The sequence below is a fragment of the Apiospora hydei genome, assembly GCF_038363865.1.
Source record: "Apiospora hydei strain CBS 114990 chromosome Unknown utg000011l_segment0_segment0, whole genome shotgun sequence".
Lineage (NCBI taxonomy): Eukaryota > Fungi > Ascomycota > Sordariomycetes > Amphisphaeriales > Apiosporaceae > Apiospora > Apiospora hydei.
In genome coordinates this window covers 153,398-176,887 of record NW_027117370.1, presented here as the reverse complement: position 1 = coordinate 176,887, position 23,490 = coordinate 153,398, and the positions used below count along the sequence as shown (strand labels likewise).

Below are 23,490 nucleotides of genomic sequence, written 5' to 3'. Positions count from 1 at the left end.
CTTGGATAAGCAAGTCCGTGTCACTTGACGAGAGAGATAAATGGGCACTCGACGGGCGGTTTCAAACGTCTTTTACACGGAGGACATAGCTCATGACTCTATTGACTGCTACGCGCAAATCCAGGAGAAGTGCCGCTCTGGAATCTCAGCCTGGACTCAGGATACCCTCGTCGGGTCCTCACCTGCAGACCGCGGAAGTCTGACCTTCCCACCCGCCGAAAGGGAGGATGGAGGGATGCGGTAAGGCCGGAAAGTCACGTTGGACAGCTGCCCGCAGCCCCCTAAGCTACTAGCTTGCTGACCGTGGGTTTAATATCTATCGTGCAGTATTGTTCGTAAGCCTCTACGACGCGCCCCCGCGCCCCTGCATTTTGATTCGCAAGCCACTTCTTTCTATTCTCAATAATTCAGCTGAGGAATTCCGGGGACGAATTGGCGGTGTAGGAGGGTCTGCCGGGCCCGTGTGATGTCATAACCCATGCCGCGCTGAAGCCCAGCTCGTCGCCCTGCAAATTGATAACTGTGATAGGCCCAGCTGAAGTTCCCCGCGGATCTGGTTTACCCCAGGGGGAAGACACGCGACCTAGGGACAGGGAAGGAGGCGGCTCGTTTCCACCCCCTGATGCGAGGTCACATGAACCATGTCTGTACACTCTGATCTCGTCCAGTGCTCGTCCAACAAAGGGAAACAAATCCCGAACATGTTCGTGTCAATGTGATCAATGGATAGGGAATATGGAGGTTGATTTAGATTTATTCCGGCTTTTATTCTTAGCTTCTTCTCTTCACCGGGCATGCCGGGTATCTAATGGCGACTCAACTATAAGCGTTGACGGCAACCTCGATTGGAGTCATGATCATTTGCCACCGTCCAATTCATGTCAATCAACTGTCTTAACCTCCCCCTGGAGAAACCGCCTTCCATTCTGCGACAGTGATGATGCGGGAAGAATCATCGTGGTATAACTGCGTCTTGTTTATGACATGGTGCAGTGAAAAGAAAACGGGATTAATTAACAAACGCAAAGTCCACCGAACTCCTGCTTATTCGGCCTCTTTTGATGGACCGCCTAGGAAACTCCAATGCAATGCATTAATGGATACTGCCCATGTTTCCCTAAGCCAATACAGTGTACAAGTGGTGAGTTCAGGAACCTGGGGCTGCGTCGTCCTAGGATACCTTCTTCTGATCAACCTAGTAGAGTACGGTCAGTATAGATAGATGTTGCTCGCGAGGTGAGGCGGCGACTTACCAAAAATTCCCAGATCATGCGAGCCAGGTTGTCTGGCAGCGTGAAGAGATCCACCGAGAACTCGCCCATCTCCATGTCGTTCTTGGTGTAGGTATCGTCGTTCTTGTGGTCATGGATCATCTGAATCACATGCAACAAATCATCCTCGTCAAGCTTGGTCATGGCGTCTGCCATCTTCTCGAAATCCCACTGGTTTTTCCGCTTCTTGCCATCGTTGGCCTTGCGGACCTTGTTGACCTTGGGATCCTCCTCGGTGCTGACGGGACCGGTCTCGCGCAGGATGTTGAGCAGAGCCTGAGAGGGGTTCTTGAAGGTGACATTCTGGAGGACCTCGTATCTGGGCGACTGGAAGTTAAGGTCGTGGTAGACGGTAGTCTTGCCGCCCTTCTCGGTAGTGAACATGTCGATGGACATCTCGAACTCGCCCCATCCCTCATTCTTACAGGTGAATGGAGGCTCGGTGAATGCTGCGCGCAGGCTGTTAGCGATACAGTGACATGGGAAACCCGAGTTGGTATGGGGCGCTTGGGCGACGTACTCTGGTTGGGGTTGGCGAAGGACGGGTGAAGGTTGTAGGTAACCTTGGTGAAGCAATTGGCAGGGTGCTCGCCACCTTCGGCATCAGTGAGGAATATCTTGACGCTCCATTCTTTCATGGGAAACTCCGGCATAGGAGATTCCTTGTCGCTGTACGAGAATATTGTTAATTGGCCGAACGTGCGTATGCGATGGCGGGTTGCGGCGCGTCGTGCACGGAACGCGGTCTGACTTACATGTTGCGCTGCTCGGTAACGAGCTTGACCTTGCGCTGCAATGCCAGAATGTGTTAGCTAAATTCCATGGCAACTATCAATCGATGCGGCGTAGATCTTACCTCGAGCTGCATCTTGGACGGACTGGAGGCTCGCTTTCGCTTGAGGCCTGCACTGTGATTCTCGGGTTCACTCCTGTCGTCCTCCGATCGCTTCTGGGAGCGCGTACGAGTAGGCCGGGGCTGAGCAGCCTTGCTTGAGGTCATGATGCCGGATCAAGGTTCTTCCGCTGGGCCGTGTGTGGGTCTGGAGCTGTGCTTGACGTATCCTGATCCCTGATGAGTCCGTGCGCTAACTGGTCTGTGACTGGAGCTGCTTGAAGTGGTTGGAGCAGGGGAAGGAAGTTGCAAGGATGATGAAGGTGGGTAACGAGAGTGGATGAATTGAATGTGGGCCAGATATCTTTGGCGGCAGGTGCTGGTTAGTTAGGAAGGTGCAATTGTTGCTGGATTGGCACCTACCTTCTATATTTTTCGGTCTTACGATTATTGAAATCGATTGATCTTCAGAATCATACTCTGTAGCATTGTTGTCTTCCGGTTGCCAAGCTTCAGATACTCTTCCAGGTTGTTCTTCCTTTCAGGAACTGATCTAGCATTCAATGATTCCAGCCTTCACCTTGCACAAGACTATGTACATGCATTACAGCATCACGATTGAAAGACTTCTTTGCTAGACTTCTCTAAGGCTACCTGTCTCGATTGTTCATCAGAGCATATCTCCATTCATCAAACCAAATGTGTGTGCAGGCATCTGAATCACAACTGAGAATGGGAGAGAATGAGCTTCCGCATTCTCCATAGTATCATATTAGAGGCTACAAATAGGCTTCTACCCATTCATAGGATCTGTATATGGTTGTTGGATCTTTCTATGAAGCTTCAAAAGTGATGAGCGTGATGACACCTTGGTTTCAAGCTTGGCATCAAACGTAACCTGCTCGTTGTAAGTCTTTCAGTACTGCTGGGCTTGTCACCAACGTCGGAGGCAATCCCATTGGCTGAAGTGATTATGTGGTCTCAATATATGCAAACGCCATGGTAACCCTGATTACCAGAAAGATCCCGTGATGTGTGTTCCTAATATCTAAAGGTATATATAATTTCCTCGACCGAAAAGGGGGCAGTATGGCAGCCGGAACTCCTAAGTAACTACGGCCGCAGGACCAGCGGATCCTAGAGCCAGCCATCAGAAGCCGCCCGGAGCTCATGCGGCACAGACTATGTAGAACACCTTCATTCTAGCTATTGTTGTTAAGGTAGCTTGCCTCAGACTGAACACCGCCGCCGCCGAATATATGTAGGGTACCGGAACGCGGCGCGCGGCACCTGGGAAGCCTTATGGAAGTATATATACCGAGCTCCGCCTTCGCCGAGATACCCCTGGTCCCCGCGAACTAACCTACGTGATATACTCACTTTCCCGTGAAGATGGGTGAGGACTCCGAACTCCTTGGATGGTGTGGCGGAACTTTTGGGTTAAAACGTTTCGATTCAAGTGTAAGTGGCAATGATCTGGTCAAGTAAGTCACTGCCCCGGGTTATTGTGTGGCCACTTTCAAAGTAAGATTATCAGAATCGAGAGCATTAATCATGCCTTTATTTTCATGTTCCATTGCTGTTTATTCGCAATCAGGCTTGCCGAGGTCATGCTCGATCAAGCCCATCCTTACCATGGGTTTGCTTGAGCCCAACCGGAAAGGATAGCACATTGATTTACACATATTGGTACAAAGGGTCCGCAACAGTGTAGGCAAACGATGTCCATAGACAGTGCCGTTTAACCCAGTATATCGCCCCAAATCCAACAGGTCGTCTCCGCCCATCATTCTCAGGCAAGATCGCCAGCGCCTTGTACAGCTTTCCCATCCCATCCGGGCCCCGGTCCACCAACCTCTGACAAGCCTTCCCAATCTCGACCTTCTTCTTGTCATCTCCCTGACCAGCCCGCTTCGCCAGCATATCCGCGCGCTGCTGGATGCCCATGCCCTCGAGGAAGTCGGCCTGCTGCACGGGTCCGTGGACCTCGACGCCCTCGCTAGCCTTCATGGCCGACTCGGCGATGGCGAGGAAGTCGACATCGGCGCTAAGGTCGACGAGGCCGGGCTCGCTGAAGGAGCTCACGCGCTGGTGCTGCTTGATGCCGCGCAGCGAGTTGACGGGGATGGTGTCGCTGGGGCCGTAGTCGAGGATGAGGGCGGCGCCCGAGGGCTTCTGTTTCGGGTGCTCCGGCGAGCCGCCGATGCGGGCGGCGAAGTCGGAGGCGTAGAGCGAGGCATCTGGGCAGACCTCGATCAGAGCGTTGGGGGTAGCCTTCAAGGCCCGGTAACGGGAGGATGTCTCAGGGAGGTACAGGGAATGGCGGGTTGAGGAGGTTGCAAGTGTGAGCTGGAAGTCGGGAACGGGTCCTCCGTGCTGCTCCGCCTTGGGCGTACCAAGGGACTGATGAGTAGAGTCAGGTGGTGTAGGTGCGACGACCATCTCACGCCACTGAAGTGTCGGTGATGCCGCGTTGGGTGTTTTGGGGTTGGGACCTGGGGTCGAAACAGGGGATGGAGTTTTCTGTGTTGGTGGAACCTCGACGACTTGGAATGCGTGGATGGGCAGCGCATCGAAGAACTCGTGGGCTACAATAAAAGGGGTACTGTCTGGCTTTTGGGGTATCGACTTGACAGTTTCAGTCCAGACGATTGGCAAGTCGGAATACTTGGAGGTGCTGTGGTGCCCTGCCTTGGACTCCTGTGATTGCGCGCCTTCGCCGCATAGCAGGTTCTTCTGTGCTGTCCTCAGTTCAGCACTGGCTTCAACCATGTATACTGCGTCAATAGCGGACGCCATATCCTTGAAGTTTCGAATCGTCTGGAAGGGTATTAGCAGGGCTGGTATGGTACTTGTATGGAGTCACGATAGGTTCAAGATTGACTTACACGCAGGATGTCATCCATCAAAGTACCTCTTCCAGGCCCGACTTCAATGAGCTCAACTCCCTGCTTGGGACGGCCCTGGGACATCCATTCTGCAACAAACCAAATGCCAATAAGCTCTCCGAAGACCTGGGAGATCTCAGGAGACGTGATGAAGTCTCCCTTGCGACCGAACTGGTCGCGGCCTTTCTCAAGGGCTCCGGTATAGTAACCTCCAATGTCTCCAGTCAAGCACATGCGCATGTAGCTGGCCAGAGGGATCGGGCCAGTGATCTGTAAGGGGAAAGTTAGACTTCAGATAATAATTTATTGGGAATGATAGACTTACATTGATGGCATCGGCTAGTCGTTTGGCCAAGGGGGTCGACCATTTGCGACCGCCATCTTCAGTTTGTCTAAAGGCCGTTGTGGCACTGAAGCTTCTTGAGCTGCGGTGGAAAAAGCTAGGGGCGGCGGTTGTTGGTATGGAGAGCCGGGTTTTCGGTAACGTTCTCAGCCCTTGACGGGCTACTAAAGTAGCGATTGACCTCATCTTGGTCAGGTTGGACATTACGACCTTTCCATGCCAGAACCAACAACCGGAGGAAGTGCAAATACCTTCAGTGGCAGGTAGTTATCTCATATAAGAATCACAAAGAGAAAGACAGAGACCGAGCTATGATGCGATGAGGGTTGCATCAAAATTATTATGGAGACGGGACGGGAGCTCTACTGGTAAAGCTTGGCTGCTTGTGCTTGGAGCTCAAGCTCTTCTGCCGGCTTCAGAGCTGCAGCAACCCGACTCAGTAGGCAAGTTCAATTGGCTACAACCTACACCTTTGAGTCCCTGAACCACCAAAAGTTTTGGACCGAGCATTTCCCGGCATCGCGAACTTGACGTAACACATCTCTGCGGCAACCAAACACGTCCTCTCAATTATTCTTCTTTGAGTCAATACAAACAGATCAGGCCATAAAACCTTGTTGAAAAGTTGCACCTTGTACCGCCGGCAAACACCTATCCCCGTACAAGCACACCTGGGCAGCGGCGGCCCACTACTCCTTAGGCGAGGGTGCCCCCTTGACGCTTATACACACCGGCTTTCCACCATGGCGAGCAAATCACGATGGGCCGACACCGAAGAAGACGCTGAGCTGGTAGCGAAGCAGAAGCGCGAAAAGGAGGAGAAGAAGCGCCTCAAGGCCGAAAAGGCACGCAAAGCCGCCGAGGAGGACCAAAAACGCATAGCCGCCGCCCAGGCCCAACAAGCACAAGCAGAACAACAATCACAACGATCCCCAAACGAACCCCCCACGAAGCGGAGGCGGCTCACGCCCGACCAAGATGGCGGCGACAAGACAGAACAAAAAGGAGGCAAAGACAGCGAAGGCGGCGGCAGCACGGGCGAGAGCAGCGCCAAGCTCCTGCGCTTCGAGGCGCCGACGTGGAAGCCCACCGCGAGCGTGGAGAACTACGACAAGCTAAACGACATCGAAGAGGGCACCTACGGCTGGGTCGCGCGCGCCAAGGAACTGCGCAGCGGCAAAGTCGTCGCCCTGAAGCGGCTCAAGCTCGACGAGTCGACGGGCGGCGGCGCGCGCGCCGGCCTGCCCGAGACAGGCCTGCGCGAGATCCAGATCCTGAAGGACTGCTCGCACCGCAACATCGTGGGCCTGCACGAGGTCGTCATCAACGAAGCGGCCGCGACCTCCCAGAATGCGAACCGGAAAGAGCCCATCGAGTCCGTCTTCCTCGTCCTCGAGTTCGTCGAGCACGACCTCAAGTCCATCCTCGAGGACATGGCCGAACCCTTCCTCGCGTCCGAGGTCAAGACCCTCCTGCGCCAGCTCGGCGAGGGCGTCGCGTACCTGCACGCCCACTGGATCCTGCACCGCGACCTCAAGACGTCGAACCTGCTGCTCAACAACCGCGGCCAGCTCAAGATCGCCGACTTCGGCATGGCGCGCTACGTCGGGGACCCGGCCCCGCCGAAACTGACGCAGCTCGTCGTGACGCTCTGGTACCGCTCGCCCGAGCTGCTGCTGGGCGCCTCCACGTACGACGCCTCCGTCGACATGTGGAGCGTCGGCTGCATCTTCGGCGAGCTGCTGGCGCGCGAGCCCCTCCTCCAGGGCCGCAACGAAGTCGACGCCCTCTCCAAGATCTTCGAGCTCTGCGGCGTTCCCACCGAAGAGACCTGGCCCGGCTTCCGCCGCCTCCCCAACGCGCGCAGCCTGCGCCTACCCTCGTCCAGCACCGCCCCCGCCGCCCTCACCGGCAGCATGATCCGCGCCAAGTTCCCCCTCCTCACCGCGGCCGGCTGCCAGCTCCTCAACTCGTTATTGTCGCTCGACCCGCGCAACCGCCCCTCCGCCGCCGACATGCTGCGCCACGAGTACTTCCGCCAGGACCCCAAACCCAAGCACGAGGCCATGTTCCCCACCTTCCCAGCAAGGCCGGCCAGGAGCGCCGGCGGCGCAAGGAGACGCCCAACGCGCCCGGCCGGGGCCAGAAGGCGCCCGCCAGCGTCGACTTTAGCGGCATCTTCGCGGGCAGGGAGCGCGAGGAACGGGGTGGCGGGTTTAGCCTGCGGATGATCTGATCCGATAATGAAATCTGACGAAACCACAACGAAGTGGGCTGAAGAAACATTACATATAGCCTCGCAAAGTAGTACATACCTGCCTTCCCTGTCATCTGTGACATACTCGGTGAACAAGGATACTGCTCATAATATCGAAGTTAGAGAGCATCGATCGCTATTACTACCATTACAAGCATCGGCGGTCCAGTCAACAAACATCCAAGAGCAGTATCCACAGAGTATATAGACGTCACTTGTCTAGGTTTTCGGCTACTAAAGGTAATAATATGTCTTGGTAGGTGCATCATATTAAGCTATGTGTGTCGGTAAAACATGCGTCCCACCAATAGGCTCATATTTGTTCTCTAGCAACAGTTGGTCGTTTCCATATCTTGCGTTACTCTCCAAGACACTTTCGAATCAAGGAGACCATGTTCTTTTTTTGCCGTCCCCCGAAGTAGCCAACCCCATATCCTATCCTCACAAGATAAATATGTATAGCCCCAAAATGCGGGACCAACTTCAGATATTATAAACGCCCAATGCAACATATATCAACCCCAGTTCTCCGTGCTCCGTATTACCAAATTTGTATGAGTTTACCCAAGATGCAGAGTAAAGGATACCGCTGCCCTGATCATAATATGCACAGTTCGAAAAAGTTGTGGAAAGACAAGACGCCGCCCCACGCTCAACCGAGTTGCCAGGTCTATAGCAGCTGACCGAAGCCGGCCACGAACCACGTAAAACTCAGGATTGTGATCACACTCATCGAGAAGGCGAAACCCAGGGCCTTGGTGTCCAGGTTGGCGGCGCCGCTGCAGGTCGCGCAATGCCACTCGTTCAGCGGCTGGTAGTCCTGGGGCTTGTACAGGCCGAACTTGAAGCCGTCGAATGTGGAAAGGTAGCCGGCCTCAGCCGTAGCCTTGACAGATGACTCGGCATCGTAGATGAGCAGAGTGTATTCCGCCGTCAGCAGTTGATCCACCACAGCCGTCTCCGCGTAGGCGTGCGTGTCCCAGGTGTAGCTTCCCTTGGTCTCGTAGGTCATGTTCTGGGTCAGAGTCCACGTCTTGGAGGCGGTGCTGCAGGAAACCAGGACGTCGATGGCGGTGGGCGTGGCCTGTAGCGACGTGTAGTTCCATCCCCAGGTGATGGTCTGACCAATCCTGTACAGCTGAGTTCCCAAGACCGGAGCGGGTGTCAACATGGAAACACCGCCGGCGGGATCTTGCGGGTCAAAGGTCTCGTGTGTCGGTTCGGCGGTGCTGTTGCCAGTGTGCGTGGGTTTGGAGCCGCCGGACTTGGTTATGCCACCCGTGTTCAGGTTTGTTGTCTGAGGCTCATCATCTCCGCCCGCAGTGGTCTTCGGTGCGGGCTTGTCAGTAGCGGAGGGTTTGGCATCATCGCTCTTCGGGTCCGCGGTCTTGGTGGGTGCTGGTGACGCAGTGTCTGTGGATTTCGTGTTAGTATTTGCTTGAGGCTCTGTTGGGTGGATATTCCTGTTACGCAACATACCTTTCGAGGGTTCGTCTTGCCGTACGACAAGGGCATCGACATCAGGAAGCCAGCTCGGCCATGCTGAGGCGGTAGAAGAGAAGGCAATGGCAGTGGTCAAGATTTGACCGAAGCTCATGGAGGCCCTCATGGTGTCTTTTTAAAAATGTCTTATGTCTCAAGTGCTGGAATGGCGGTTCAACTTTCTCCCACGCGAAACTGCGAGGAGGGCGGGAGTGATATGGGATTAGTGAGTTGGACGGCCCCGCTAGGTTGGTTGATGCAGCAGTGCCCCTGATCTTCGAGAGAGAGAAAAAAAACTGCTGTGACACGTCCGAAGAGCACGAAGAATTGTCGTGGACGAGAACTGTTGTGATTCGGTTCGGTTTAGTTGCGGCTGGTTGCTGCTGCTAGGACCTCCTTATTCTCGCCGGGCGTTGCAAAAACAAGCCACAGTACAAATTGCGTGAGCGATGGGCAATATTACACGGACAAAAGTTCTTCTCCCTTGAGAATTATTAGTCGGCCGAAAACAAACGGGTGTGATTGTCTCGGGTATAGTCGAAGCGATTGTCAGAAGGAAAATATAAACAAGCAGAATAGCGAACGTCGGGTAAAACAGATATGGATTAGCCCAGGGTTGAACGGCAGACCATCAGGAGTTGACGAGTTGGGATGATGATGAGATGGGGAGACAGGATCTCGTGGTCAGGGAAATTCAGGACGGAAGCGTCTTTGAATCAGGAAGGCTTAGACGTAGAACCTTCGGCTGGGTGCGTGCTGGGGGGCTTAGAAGGGACGGGCTTAGGTAACGGAGGATCAGGGAAGGGGACTGAGAGCGAGCCGTGACTGGGGTCGAGGGGGTTCCATGCATTAAAGACGGGCCACTCACCACTGAGGAGGGAGCAAAAGACGCCGTCCAGAGTGTCATCCAGCCAGCGTCTGGGATTTTCGGGGCTTCCTGGGCCAAGTCCGTCCCTGGATTCCGTGAACACGAGAAGCTGTGGCCCACCTGCGGTACGTCCTCGTGCCCAGACAGGCTTGGTGCCAGAATTCTGGTGGGTGCTCCGTGATGGGATTCCCGGCTTCTAGAGTTCTCCTTCATGCAAAGTGAATGAACCTTGGTCTAACTTGGCGGAAAGGCGGGTGCCTGGTTTTCTTGCTTTGCTTCTTGATATTTCTTCAGGTGGGCTAAAGACAAAACAACGGGACATCTCAGGCCTTTCTCTCGTGCGCTGTGTCTCGCGCGCCTTGTTTACAATTGATGAGGGACTGACTGTATGCGTACACGCAAGCCCGCCAGCCCGCCCAGCCAGTCCGAGCCATCTGCGCTATTGATCGACGAGGCCGATTGGGCGAGTGCGAGGTTGCGAGGTACATGAGCGTGAACCGCTAGTCGACCAAGCGACGGCGATCTGGGCTTGGCCAAGATCGTATTTGCTCTTCGTCTCTGCCGCTTCCTGTTCGCTCGTCCAGTCCCGGGGTGGGGCGAGCAAGACGCATCCAGCATCCTGCATGCATGTGGTTCGGGTTCAAGGGTTCTGGCTGGTTTTTTCTTTGGTGTCTAGGGTGTTCACTTGTCCGCTTCAGCTGCCATGCCCGCTTGCTTTGGTGGTGGCAGTGGTACTCGCCCTCTAGTCTGTCCGGTCGGTCGGTTTTTCTTGTCCCAGGCAAACCACCGCCCGCCGCCTAAAAATAGCGAGTGATCTCCTAACCCAAAGCCGATCATTTCCTCGTGTTCCCCGTATATGTATTTATGGCCTCCCATCCACATTCCTCGAGTGAAACTCTTGGAGCCTCACGAGCGAGATGTGTCGTCGAGGTTGGTGTAGCACATCGGTTTGCAACCGATAGACTTACTTCTCGATGGCGGGGAAATTTTCCTTTATGTCGCCTGCATCGATGGCGTTCCATTGACATAAAACCTGCAAAATCCACACCATTAACACTGCAGCAGCAGCAATGCAACCCGCCATCTGACCCAAAAGTCCTACCGGAGCTTTGCTGCAGGCAGGTACGCATACGAATATTGTGTATTTTGCTGCAGTACGCAGCCAAAAACCCAACCTCCCTCAATCGCTGCCTTTCACTCAAAGCATGGCACCCGCCTGGTGGCGGATTGCTGTTTCATCATTCCTGTGCTGGCTGAACTGACTTCCTTTCTCTCGCCTGTCAGTTCGCAATGGAATTCGGATCTGGCGGAGAAAGTGCAAAGCCATTGATCCAGGCCATGAACATTCAGGGGTGCATCAATTCTATCATCGGAGCAGATCTATCATCCAGTGTCCAGCCAATTTTGGCCTTGGGCGAGAGGACCTCAGGCATCGGACGCAGCCATGCGTCGTGCAGTCGGTTGTGGAATCGGATGATCCCGACCTAGCCCAGCCCAGCCACAGCAACGCGCAAATCTCTCTCCATCTTAACTGCCCAGTCTGGAATCAAGAGACATATGGCTAATGATCGATTAAAGACGACATTCAATCAATCGATACTGATGCCATGATACATAGGTTGGACAGCTCTGCTATTGAGAGCTTCGGTTCGATGCAGGACGGGAATTTGAGGCACAGACCCAGTTCATCAATTAGGTATACTTCAAATTTCGTCCGATGTCCAAGCGATACTTCGGTTCGATTCATGGCTCTGGATGTCTCGAGGGAATGAGCATTGCTCAAGCACCTCTCCATCAATCTGCACCAGTAAGCACACTTGTATGTCATGATTGCACGTCTTGCTAGTTCTTGGCTTTCCTAGTACCTCGGATTTGATGCTCATTGCTGCCTTCGTTGCCGAACCAGAGCCAGAGCAGAGAGCCACGAACCTCAATAAGTATGGTTTGGCCGATTGTGCTGATAAGGGCATACGAGGCTGGCGGCTTACACGAAAGAATATAGGACCTGACTCAGGAGGTGTATACCATCTTTGAAGGTTTCCCTACACTCCCGCCCGAGATATGGTATCTACCAGCTTACCAAAGCAGGGACAAACGGGGATACTTACCTCCATCTCTACTACGGCAACACTCGATAGATGCACAGTGCACAACACCCGTCTCTTATCTCTTTCATGGCTGCAACTACAGAAGATGGGAGTCAAGCAAAAGCCATTAAACACTACACAGGCACGCTTTATCAACTGGCGAAACGCTCTAAAGGGGGAGAGACCACTTCTCCAGCACTTATCCTCCATCGCCTGATCATGGTCCCATACTTCCCTCGACATTTGGGGCTTGTCTTGTATCATGACAATTTTGTGCATCAAATATCTACGCCAAGCAACGTGGTCAAGTGACCACCAAAAGTCGTCTTCACCTTGAGGGTTGCACTAACAAAGTAAGTTGGTTCGCGCCCACGACAGATCTGAATCGTTTCGCCTTGAAACCTGCTCAGTACGCCGACGGGCTGCTGCTAGCCAGAGGTTGAATAGGAAGGTAATGAAGCGCTTTGCCGCTATGTCGAAGAAAAACCACGATGGGCGTATTGGGACATAGTACTTTTCGTTGCCAATGTCTTAGAGGTGAACGGTAATATGGGAACCATTTGGCGATCCAGCTAACATGAAAGTTGGATCTTCCCGGTACCGCGAAGGGTGCTAGGTGCAGATCAAAACAGGACCGACGAACCCAGCAACAACTGGCGGGTGCATCGCATCAGGCAGTTTGCCATGTCGTTTCTCTGTCGGTTTCCCACTTGCCCAAAGCACAAATAGAAACGATGGAAACCGATGTTGGCCATCTGAAATCCGAATATAGCAAATGGAATACTAATAATAAAAATCGGGAACCTGCTGGCATCACTATCAAAAAGGAATGAGAGAGATATAAATAATGCACACGCCCAAGAAGTGACCACAATTGCCGCCGTTTCGCTTGTCAAACCAACCGACCCAGGCCTAAAGAGGAAAAGGTGCTCTGTAGACGACCCCTACGACTCTACGAGGCCCCGGTTTAGTAGGGGTTCACCAGGGGCGGCTGCAGTCAGCGCCAACCTTATCTGCCAGACAGCGAGCTTGCGAGCCAAAGGCCCCACCCCGCAACTGCACCGCAGCCACCACCACCACTAACACGCAACCACGCGCACCACTGACAGTGAGTGACACCACCAACCGCAATTGCGCTGCTAGGTTTCCAGTGAAGTGGCTGCCGCTTGAAGTTCGAAGCTTGAAGCCTGAAGCCTGAAGCCAGAAGCTGCCGCTGTTTGAAGGCACGAAAGCAGGTGCCGTTGCCGCCCCAGGGTCCAAACGAACGAGGCGATTGGCAGGTCCAAACGATCTGTCACACTGCCATTGGTTGTTCCTTTTTTTGGCCTCAATTCTTTCCTGCATGGGCAAGAAGGGGAGGCGTCGCACGAGACGAAACGAGGGAGTCGATCAATCTTTTAGGGTTGATCTCTTTTTTCGATCCTCTATTCTGTTCTCCCTTTCCATCACCCCCATTCCTTCTCCATCTTTGTCCAGTCGTCTTTGCACTCGAGAGCGATCAAGTCAATTGCGGCTTGATCCCTCGACGACGTTTTCCCGTAGCTCAAGATGACGGCGGCTACGTCAGGTACCGTTACCATTGAGCGCACTTATTTTGAGACTCTGCTCCGCAGGTAAGTTCAGCCCTCCGCAAACTGAACAGAGAGCTTGAAGCAGCCCCAAAACTAGACCCTAGCAACCCTCCCCTCCATGTCTCATCGTAAAGCTTTCCCCCTTCGCCTGCGGGCACAGTGAACTGAAACTTTTACCCGCAGAGGCTGACTCGTAGTATAGGGCCAACGTTGTATGTTTCTCCCCCAGCGCCAGACGAGAACGATACGATACGATTCGGGTCGATCGATCTGCTAGTCCTCTGATGAAACACCTCCTCTAATCCAACCATCTACGTAGAACACCAATGACTTCGCCGTCACCGCAAATGGCAGTGCGTCTCAAGCTGAAGACTTCACCATTGTCCCGAATATCGAGTATGAAACACTGCTCTCCATTGCCCACAAGTTTTCTCGTCTTCGACAAAACCTGATCAATGGAGGCGTCACGGAATCGACTATTGCTGTAAGTCTGCACTCTCCACACCTGCTGCAACCCTAGAGTTGGCCCCATGATGTACACTTTCGAGTCATTCTACAAACTTCTAAAACCCAACACCGAACTAATGCTTGCGTGAAGGTGTTGAGCCAGGACGTGGAAACCCCGCTCCCTGATGCCGGCACTCGTGGTTTGACGAAATTGGAGCAAGAGAACAATGATGACGGCGGGGTCGTGCTCAACCAGTCCAAGAGGTCGTATTATACCTCCCACAACAAATCGGATGGACGGCCTCACACATCGCACAACGGCAACGGTGACGGTAACGGCTTTGGCAACGGTGGCTATCATGGCGGGTACGGCGGCAGGTCCTTTGGCAACCAGCAGGCATGGGCCGACGCGGACCCTGCCGACGACTTCTCGGCCTCTTACTCTGGCGAAGGGCTGACCCCCGAGACAACTCATCATCAGACATTTGGGCAATTCAACCAGAACGTCGAGGTCCAACGTCCTCAATACGCCCGGATGTGCAAGAGGACCGTTGTTCTGGCTGGACTGCCCGAGGACACGAAGCACGAGGACATCACCAAAGCCGTGCGCGGTGGCCAGGTTCTAGAGATTTATATCAGATCACACGAGCACATGGCCATGGTTTCATTCTTGCGCGAGGAAGATGCTGTACGCTTCTACGATCACTCGAGGCGTTATGATCTGTACATCAAGCACAAGCGGGTAGGTCAAGTTGGTCTTTTCTGGCAACGCGACTGGCTAAACGCAGCTATAGGTATTCATCAAGTGGGCTGAACGACACTTTCATCTTGCTGGCCATGTCGCGCACAAGATCGTCCAGGGCGCGACCCGTAACATGGTCATCCGACGCGTCGACCCTAATCACACTGAGGACAGCATTCGAGATGATCTTGAACACATCCACAACCTGGTAGTGATCAAGATCGAGTTTCTTGGGGGCAGTTGCCACATCAAGACCAATTCCGTTCATAACGCTATGTTCGCTAGAACCTGCATGATGAGTCGCGCGTAAGTGCCCTGAGTTCCCGTCCATACTGCGTGGCTGTATTAACCAGATGGGTAGCAAGTACAAGGGGTCCAAGATTGACTGGGATTTGGATGAGTGCGCGCAGCCCTGAGGGTAGAGCAGAAGCCGCCGCCTCCCAAGCCCCAGCGCATCCCCTCGCCCAAAAAGCCTGCCGTGAGCATCAACCGCTTTGCTACGTTACGGCTGGATGACGAAGATGATGAGAGCGATGATAAGTTCGACACCTCATCTGAGTTTCCTGCATCCACCACTGTAGGGGTGACGGCTTAAGGCCGTGGTTGGCACTCGACCGGGAATTAGGGCATCCTCGTTCCATTATTTGTACGACTACTGCGCGGCCATACAGCATTGGACCCGTCCCGACAAGGTAGAGCCATTGCGGGAGACGGTCCGTGTGTCTCGTATGGCCTGTGGCTACTTTTTTTTATTCAATGAAGGGGGCGGCGTCGAGGAGTCGAGGATGGTTTAATATGGATACCCAACATTGTTAAGATTGTTACAACACCGACATGCTTGACTTGATGTCAGGAAGTTGTCAGGGCGGTCGCTCAGGGGGACGAGGTGGGAAAAAAATTGCACATGTGAAGAAGAGGTGGTAACAAGTGTGTCTTTTGCAGCTTTGTGTATTACGAAACCACACGACTCGTTTCAGTCTTACTAAGATGGCAATACATTCTTGTTCTCATTGTGGCTCACCTGATGTTGTGATCGCTGCAGAAAATCAACATCCGGCTGTTGCATGTAGGTTTCTCCCATGAAGGAACAGATGAACAGCAGAGGGTTGGTTCTTTCTGGATGTTTCAAAAACGAGCTGGTTTCTCCTTTTGCCTCTGTTTCCTTGACCCGGCCATACGGTACACTAGAGGTGATACTGGGGTAGTTCGTCGGCAAAAAGCGCTTAACCGTCTAGCAGGGAGATGGCGACAAACTTGAAGCAAGGGAAGCAAACATACAAACATCGATATCGAGCTGCCCTTTTGGGAAACTCGTCGGTGCATGAGACTAGGTACACGATACATTTACAGCCAATCGGAAACGACGAGGAAGACCAGGTTAGGAAGAGGAAGGATTCGGGTCCGGAATCCTTCTCATGCAGGCATGCATGCTTGTGAGCAAACGAAGGGAACAACATCAGCCTATCTTTATCTATCAGCTATATGACATAGTAACTGTCCTCGGCCCGGGTAAGGTGTGGACGGTGTAACGAACTCTCCCCGTCATCATATCTCACTCTTCGTAAAGAGGGTGTACGTGATCCGATGTGACGTGGTTCGAGGGAGGTGCAGAAGGGGCGGTCGCGTGCGTGACTGGGCGCATCGAGGCTGGATGGGCTGGGTTGGGTCGATGTCATTCGAGAGACAAAGGAATAGAGAGACATACATGGATCCTTGAATATGTACGAGGTGATGTATATTGTTAATGGGAGTAAGTACTTTACCTGGAGTATACTTCTCATTGAAAAAAAAAGCAGTCGAACGAAGTCATGGGTGGAAGAAAAGAGTGTGGCTTCTGCTCTACCGGGGGCAACAACTTCCCCTCTGGCCATGGTGTCTGTCCATCTAGCCAGGAATGGCAATGCGATTTACTACCTACACTGACTCTCAGATCACACATCGCATCCCGCTCACCTGGGCGTCGGTCAGTCGCGATAGCTACGGCACGGCATCCCGCATCCCGCATCTCACTCCCTACTCACATTCCAGCCCTTCCCCGCGCTGATGCTGACGCTGACGCTCTTAGGTCGTACATCCACCCACCCACCCACACGCCGTATCGGTCCTACGCACGAGGATAGAGCCTTACTTACCATGACTTGTGTTACGCAACCCAACGAAGAAACCATCAGTGCAACCACCATTCACCACCACCAATAACCCCACCCACTGCGTGTTGGTGTAAGTGATGCATATATGTAGATACGGAACAACACCTACCGTGCTTCTTCCTCTGCGGCGCACGCCAAGCGATTGTCGAGTCCCATACTAGGTACATAGCCAAGCACATATGAGCAGGTACATACCTGATAATGCCCTCCTTGCAGACCGGTCTGCTCGGAATACGTTGCCGTGCGGTGGCTTGAACTAGCTCTTGTGCAACGAGACATACATACAATACAGCCTGGTCTGTACTACCCATCTGAGGAAAGCGTCATCCCTCGAGATAAAACACATACCATGACCCTGGATACCCCAAAGAGCGCCCGCTCCCAGAGGCTAGTCTCGTTGAATTAGCTTCTACGAACATTGCGGTACCCAAGACAAACTTCTTCTATCACAGCAAATTACTTCGAATACAAATCATCTAGACAAGAACAGCATGTCTCAGCCCGTAATATCGCCATAAACCAACATATAGTATTTGACCTGATGCTAAAAAAACTAAGGGTATTCCATGCGCTATGACTCCACACGACCGCCCAGATGCATGCTCATTATACGACTATGAAAAACCATTGGGTCTGTCCCCCCGTACCCCCTTCTCGCCTCCCGCCGGACCCGGGACCCGGGACAGCCAGCCCTGTCTGTCACCTCAGACTAGATAGCCAATATTAGATGGTCCCCTTAGGTACCGCTCGCCTAGCGTTTTGCGTGATTCCTAGACGCATCCTTCAAGAATCCCATCAAAAAGTCCCTGTCTGCAGGTGTCAAAGGCGTTTGGCTGCCACGCCTACTGCCGAGCGATGCGCTGTCACCAGCGCCGGAAGCAATGGAAGCAACGCGAGATCTGGGTCGCATGTTCTCACTCATAGAAGCCGGCTCCTTTCCTTTTCCAAAGAGCGAGAGCAGGCTGCTCTTCTGCTCCGGAGTTGCCTCGGGGCGGGTCTTGAGCATCCCGCTAGGTACGGGCAGCGCCGCCGCCGAAGGCGCCCCCAGAGACATGGCGAGGTTGGAGGCGCTCGAGTCCAGACTGGTCCCATATGGATACGCCACAGACCGGGTTGGCGTTGACTGCTGGGGTTGGGGCGAGTGCTGGAATGAAGACACTGGCTTGTTTCTTGATGCAATAGCAAGAGCTCCGAACGGAAGATTCAGTTCTGGGTTAGACACCTGAGACTGCGCATTATGTTCCAGACTTTGCCTTACTGCGGTAGCTGGGGACACAGACTGTTCAATGGCGGGCACCGCCGCCGCCACAGCAACAGCAGCAAGGCCAAGAGGCGATCGGCCCTGCGGCATAGTCTCGCCACCCGCCAGCTTCTTTGTCGTATCTGTCTGCTTGAACATATCCAGAAGGCTTGACTGGTGCTTGTTGAAGGATCCAACGGGATGCGAACTGGTTGATGGTGTGAACCGAGGGCTGGCTGATCCAATATTGATGTTCTGAGGGTAGGGCTGAGACTGCAGAGGGTTTGGGGGCGGTGCGGCTTGCTGCTTGATATCTGGCTGTGGTGTGGTACCCTTGAACACACCCAGCAGACTCATCGAGTGTGCAGTTGGCTCAAGGCCTTGTCTTGGCAGAGGTGTTCCTTGCGCACCAAGAGGGCTTTGATGCTGATACTGCTGATATTGCTGATTCTGTTGTTGATGCAAGTGATGCTCTTGTTGCTGCTGGCGCTGCTGCAGGTGTTGCTGCTCTTGCTGCTGCTGCTGTTGATATTGTCGCTGTTGCAGATGTTGCTGCTGCTGCTGCTGATATTGTCGTTGCTGTTGTTGTTGTTGGAGATACTGCTGCTGCTGCTGCTGCTCTTGTTGCTGATGTTGACCAACATTGGAGCGGTAGCCTTGCGGTGGCCCGGGAGCGGGCATCTGCTCCTGCATTGCCGGCGTTGGCGCCATCCCTCGAATGAGTACGGATTGCTGAACCTGGGGAGGCTGGGGCTGTGGATGCATGAGTTGCGGAGGCTGCCGATTCGAGATTTGACGGGGTGAGACGATGAGTTCTGGTTGCCCATTGTAGCCCGTCGATATATGAACCTGAGGCCGAGCCATCTGGTGCTGCTGATAGGCTCGGTTGGATTGCTGCTGTTGCTGCAACTGCTGCGGGCTGACACCAAAATAAGGTGGCTGGCCCTGTGGGTAGGACAGTCGTTGCGTTGGGTGATTATGCGGTGGTGTGCGGGGTCGAGTTGCTTCGGTGAAGACCTGATCATGCGGAGTATGAGGATACGGGTGAGCCGAAGCTGAGGAGTTGGTATGGCCGTTCTGGCCCGCGGACGGCGCTTTGGATTGCAAGATGGACATCAAAGCAGCTCCAGCATTCACATTCGTCGCAGAGCTGACACCCGACGGCATGTATGGATTGCTAGCATCGGCACCGTTCGATTCTGAACCTTGCTGGTATCCGGGCGTGGGTATAGGGGGCGAGATCTCATCGATCTCGAGGTGCTGATCGTCCTCGGTGAGAAGATCCTCCTCTTGTATAGGGACGGGATGTTGGTGTCCCGTTTGTCTTGCAGCTTTGTGGGCATCGCGCTTCTTCTGCTGTACTACCCATTTCTTCAAGGGAACCAAGAAAGGCGCAACCATGTAGAACTTATTAGCGTTCATGGCAGCTTCCGCGGCATTGCCCTCACCGCGGCCAGCACCCTTCTTTTTCCTAAAAGCCGGTAGATCCTGCAGCTTGTACCATTGGATTTTCCCAATCTCTTTTCTAGTTTTGGGCTCGAATACTGTGTCCATGGGCACGTCCCGGAAGACGTAAAGACGCATGTGTTGATCACGCATAGTGATCTCGATGTACTTGACATTGTTGTCTTCGGGAACGAGACCGGCGGCACGAACATCGAAGCCCGTCTCTTCGAACACCTCACGGATGGCGCAGTCGAGGTCGTCCTCGTCCTTGTTGATCTTGCCCCGCGGAAAACTCCAGTTAGCGTTGCTCTTCCAACCTCGGACCAGCACGGTGCTGTCCATGGCGGAATTCATCATGATGGCGCCGCGCACCGGCACTCGCGTCTTGTATAGCACAAATTCATCAAATGCCTGCATATAGCTGTCCTCGCTGAAGGAGGCGAACAGAGGGCAGTGCTGGAACATGCGGAGGCAGAAGGTGCGCAGCGACATGTTCGGCAAGGTCGGGTCAAGCGGTCGAATGAAATCTTCGTAGAACCAGTGTGCCTCCTCAACCTGAAAGCAGATGCGGGCGACAGACTGCAGGTCTTCCTGCGGGAGGTTTATTATGAAGCGGACGCATAGATCGTCCAGCCAGTCTTCGAGAGACATCTTTTCCTGAACCTGAGACATGATGGGCTGAATATTCTAGCATATCCACGGCGAGGCGCGACGAGGGTTCGGGGGTGCAGAGTGCGTTGGACGCGATGGTGAAGACGAAGAGTGAGGACTCATGCGTCGGGTCGGGCGTTGTTGTTTTTGGCGTCAGTCAGCAAGCAAGCGGGTTAGGTCAAGCCAGCAACGCCGCTTGGAGACGAAGGTGGAGTACGGGTGACAAGCTGGAACTCGAATCCAAGATGTCGGGTAGAGAGGTAAGAAACTAACTTCTCCCAACTTGAGAAGCCTTGTTTTAATGATGCAAAAAAGAAGAAACCAGTTGGGCACTGATGGGGCAAAAGAAGGTTCGCGGAGATGGTTGGGAGCGGCAGCGCAAGGGCAGCTTGAGGTTGGAGTTTGACTGACGAACCTCAACAAGACGACTGTCGGCCTCTGTTGACGTGGAGAGCTCTGAAGCCAATTGTTCCTACGCAACTGGCCCGGCCAAAGCTGGCAAGCTGGAGGTTCAAGATGTGGGGAGGGGGGTGAACGGATGATGGGCTACGATAAGATAAGGTCGGGTGTGGTGTGGCTTAAGGCTCGAGGCTCTTGGAAGGCTCAAGGCTCAAGGCTGCTGCAAGCCACCCAGCGATTGTTGTGCGTGGTGCGTGCATGCTACCGCTGATTCGGTTCCCCTCCTACCTGCCTTACCTTGCCCGGCCCTGCCGCCTTGCCGCCTGGCCGCCTGCCTTACCTCTTACCTAAGTATTAGTTAGTGTATGTGCGGGCGGCCCTCCAGGCACAGAGAGGATCGACTTTCGATAGTCAATATCGACTTTTTACATCGATTTTTAAAATCCGCCCGCGAACCGGTTTCCGTGTCGCTTGTCGCCTCGCTACCTTCTAGCGGCGGAGGCTGGATCACTGGACAAGAATGGCAAGTACAGTACGTCAACTGTAGGCAGTAGGCAAAAGAATGGACACAATCCATTGCATTAGGTGTGGTAAGCACCAGAATTAGCCGGTGCTATTTGTGCTATTCCGCAGTGGGCACGCCTCGCCCGCACCAATATGCCGTATCCTCCTCCCTTCGGTCTGGTCTCCGAATGAATATCTGCGATCAATTGCTTTAACCTGATCCATCGCTGTCTCGAGGTCTGTACACATGTATTGTCGCAGTATCGTATTGTACAGCCGAGGGGTGACTCCCGTTTGGGTGCGATCAGATGCCATGGCCTTCTAACGTTCCAAGCACCACTAACGTAGTATTCAATCAGAGGGCACCTCGACCACTTCTTTCCCAAATGTCGTCATATGGACAGACGCTGGAGTTTTCCAGCCAGCACCACAGAATTGCCCAGTCTTATTGTTTTGTGGTAACTTGTCGCGAAATTATACCGGTCACTCGAGTCACTGATCTGCCTGATTCTAACTCGAAAGCATTGCCCACGCATGCCCGAACTCTAAGTTTCCTGCTTAGCTGGGCGACGATCAGCGGTCAAACCAACGACGGGGGCCTCCAATTGATGAGTCCAATCCCATCCCACTTTCCCTTTTTCCAACGCAGCCGGTTAGATTGAGCGTCGTCCAAAGCCCGTCCGCCTTTGGCGCAGATACGCTTTTTTCAGCCAGGCATTTTCGCTGGAAACCTTGCTCGGGGTTTTCCAAGCCCCTGGGAAATCTAATTGAAGACTTCATTCCACGTACTGTAGAGCCGTAGCAGAGCGCGCAGCCATGAGCGCGTACATTGAAGCTTCTCGGGGAAACCCCTGGCCAGAAAGGAGAATTAAACCGTACTGTCCTGGCCCCTTGCTTTGCCACGCAGCCGCGTTTCTCTGTCGCCGCGGCCTCCAGGGGCTGTGAGCATCCCGTCTCCTCGGCGGTACTGGAAAACGGTCACCATGTGATGTCGATTAGCCAGCGCTTGTGAGTATTCTGATTACTCACGACTCAGGACGACCACAAATAGGTTCAAGCCACTGCGGCTCAACTTCACAACCTGCGCGTACCTACATTGGCCTCTGGATACGGGTACGCCTTTGCCCAGCCAAAAGCAGTGCGGCTTCCGAGCGCATCGCAAGTATGCCTACGTCTGTCGATGGGCGTGACCTCATTGATTCTGTTTGTTTTGTTGGCCACCGCCAGTCGAGAGAGAGAGAGAGAGAGAGAGCAGAGTCCAGTGTTCAATAGACCTAGAACGAAGTAGCGCCGTCGTATGCGTGGCAACGAGAATAACGATGGGTTCTGTTGGGAAATGAGCTCGCCAGCCGACGTTTTCCCAATGTGTGATGCGCATTTGTCAGCTCGGTTGGCAGCCCATGTTGTAGTAGTGCATTTGGCGAGCCGCGCATCATTTCAGAGCTCGTGAGCCGATCTGTGATCGAGTACAGAAACAATCATGAATGCTACCGTCGTCCCACTCAAGTAAACAGAAAAAAAAAGGGGGACGGGTTCTTATTTTGTAAATTAATGTCACCATGCTACAGCCAGGTTTCATGTATCCGGATCCAAACAGTATGGGCAGCCTGCAGGTTTGGCGGGCGCGTTCCCATTTGCCAACTCACGTGCACGACCAGGTTTTGGCAGCTTGCTGCACTGCTGCTGCAGGATGACGAGGGAGACGGGCGGGAAAAGGGCCAGGTGATCGAGGGCAGAAACCGCGATGGGCAGCGGTTAAACTCGGTTGCTCGGCATCGACTCACCCGTGGACTCAGACGTCACACAATGGAGGGGGCTAGCTAAGCTGGGCAGAAACCTCTAGCGCTTAGTGCCATGCACCTACTCGTTTTTGACCCAGCCGGACCGTGGCGGTGATCAGAGGAACGGGGCAAAGCGGGTCCTCCGACTCGGTGGTGGGGCCGTAAAATCCTTCATCCTGGCCCACTTGTGGCCTCATCTCCCGACTGATTAGCATTGATCACCCAACTGAGCCGCTCGTCTCATTGGACCGCTGCGACTTTTCCCCTAGTCACTGGCCCCCTTGGGCCGTCCGGCTAGTCATACAAACCAAGGTCTCAATTATATCATTACGTTATTTCTTGGTACTGTTTGTCCGCCATTGATCATGGATCGTACAATTGTCGGAAGTCATGGGAGTGCTGGGAAGTGTTGCGGTCATGTACATACATTAGTTGACATTGGATCTTCCTGGCAAGGTGCGGGCCGGTCGGTCAGTTGGCATCGCAACCTGTATTACCCGACAGGAGAGCCATCGATCAGCCCACCGGCAG

At 53.7% G+C, this 23,490-nt stretch overlaps 6 protein-coding genes across 6 annotated transcripts; 2 read left to right on the top strand and 4 right to left on the bottom strand.

The window, feature by feature from the left end:
- Positions 1–1,171: 1,171 nt before the first annotated feature.
- Positions 1,172–2,271, bottom strand: PG997_015264 (uncharacterized protein; the record flags this gene model as incomplete). Its single annotated transcript, XM_066819578.1, has 5 exons — positions 1,172–1,195; positions 1,254–1,720; positions 1,792–1,940; positions 2,027–2,061; positions 2,128–2,271. The coding sequence occupies 5 exons, from the start codon at positions 2,269–2,271 to the stop codon at positions 1,172–1,174; spliced, it is 819 nt and encodes a 272-aa protein (XP_066660463.1).
- A 1,509-nt stretch (positions 2,272–3,780) lies between these two features.
- Positions 3,781–5,520, bottom strand: PG997_015263 (uncharacterized protein; the record flags this gene model as incomplete). Its single annotated transcript, XM_066819577.1, has 3 exons — positions 3,781–4,923; positions 4,992–5,261; positions 5,317–5,520. The coding sequence occupies 3 exons, from the start codon at positions 5,518–5,520 to the stop codon at positions 3,781–3,783; spliced, it is 1,617 nt and encodes a 538-aa protein (XP_066660462.1).
- A 557-nt stretch (positions 5,521–6,077) lies between these two features.
- Positions 6,078–7,570, top strand: PG997_015262 (uncharacterized protein; the record flags this gene model as incomplete). Its single annotated transcript, XM_066819576.1, is given in 2 exon segments — positions 6,078–7,402; positions 7,420–7,570. The coding sequence occupies 2 exon segments, from the start codon at positions 6,078–6,080 to the stop codon at positions 7,568–7,570; spliced, it is 1,476 nt and encodes a 491-aa protein (XP_066660461.1).
- A 691-nt stretch (positions 7,571–8,261) lies between these two features.
- PG997_015261 (uncharacterized protein) lies at positions 8,262–9,200 on the bottom strand (the record flags this gene model as incomplete). Its single annotated transcript, XM_066819575.1, has 2 exons — positions 8,262–9,004; positions 9,071–9,200. 2 exons carry the CDS (start codon positions 9,198–9,200, stop codon positions 8,262–8,264), a joined length of 873 nt encoding a protein of 290 aa, XP_066660460.1.
- Positions 9,201–13,576: 4,376 nt separating this feature from the next.
- PG997_015260 (RNA recognition motif containing protein) lies at positions 13,577–15,383 on the top strand (the record flags this gene model as incomplete). The annotated part of the gene is made up of 7 exons (XM_066819574.1): positions 13,577–13,641; positions 13,802–13,811; positions 13,919–14,083; positions 14,198–14,788; positions 14,841–15,094; positions 15,142–15,152; positions 15,199–15,383. 7 exons carry the CDS (start codon positions 13,577–13,579, stop codon positions 15,381–15,383), a joined length of 1,281 nt encoding a protein of 426 aa, XP_066660459.1.
- A 2,306-nt stretch (positions 15,384–17,689) lies between these two features.
- Positions 17,690–20,296, bottom strand: PG997_015259 (uncharacterized protein; the record flags this gene model as incomplete). The annotated part of the gene is made up of 2 exons (XM_066819573.1): positions 17,690–18,628; positions 18,821–20,296. 2 exons carry the CDS (start codon positions 20,294–20,296, stop codon positions 17,690–17,692), a joined length of 2,415 nt encoding a protein of 804 aa, XP_066660458.1.
- Between the last annotated feature and the right edge of the window lie 3,194 nt (positions 20,297–23,490).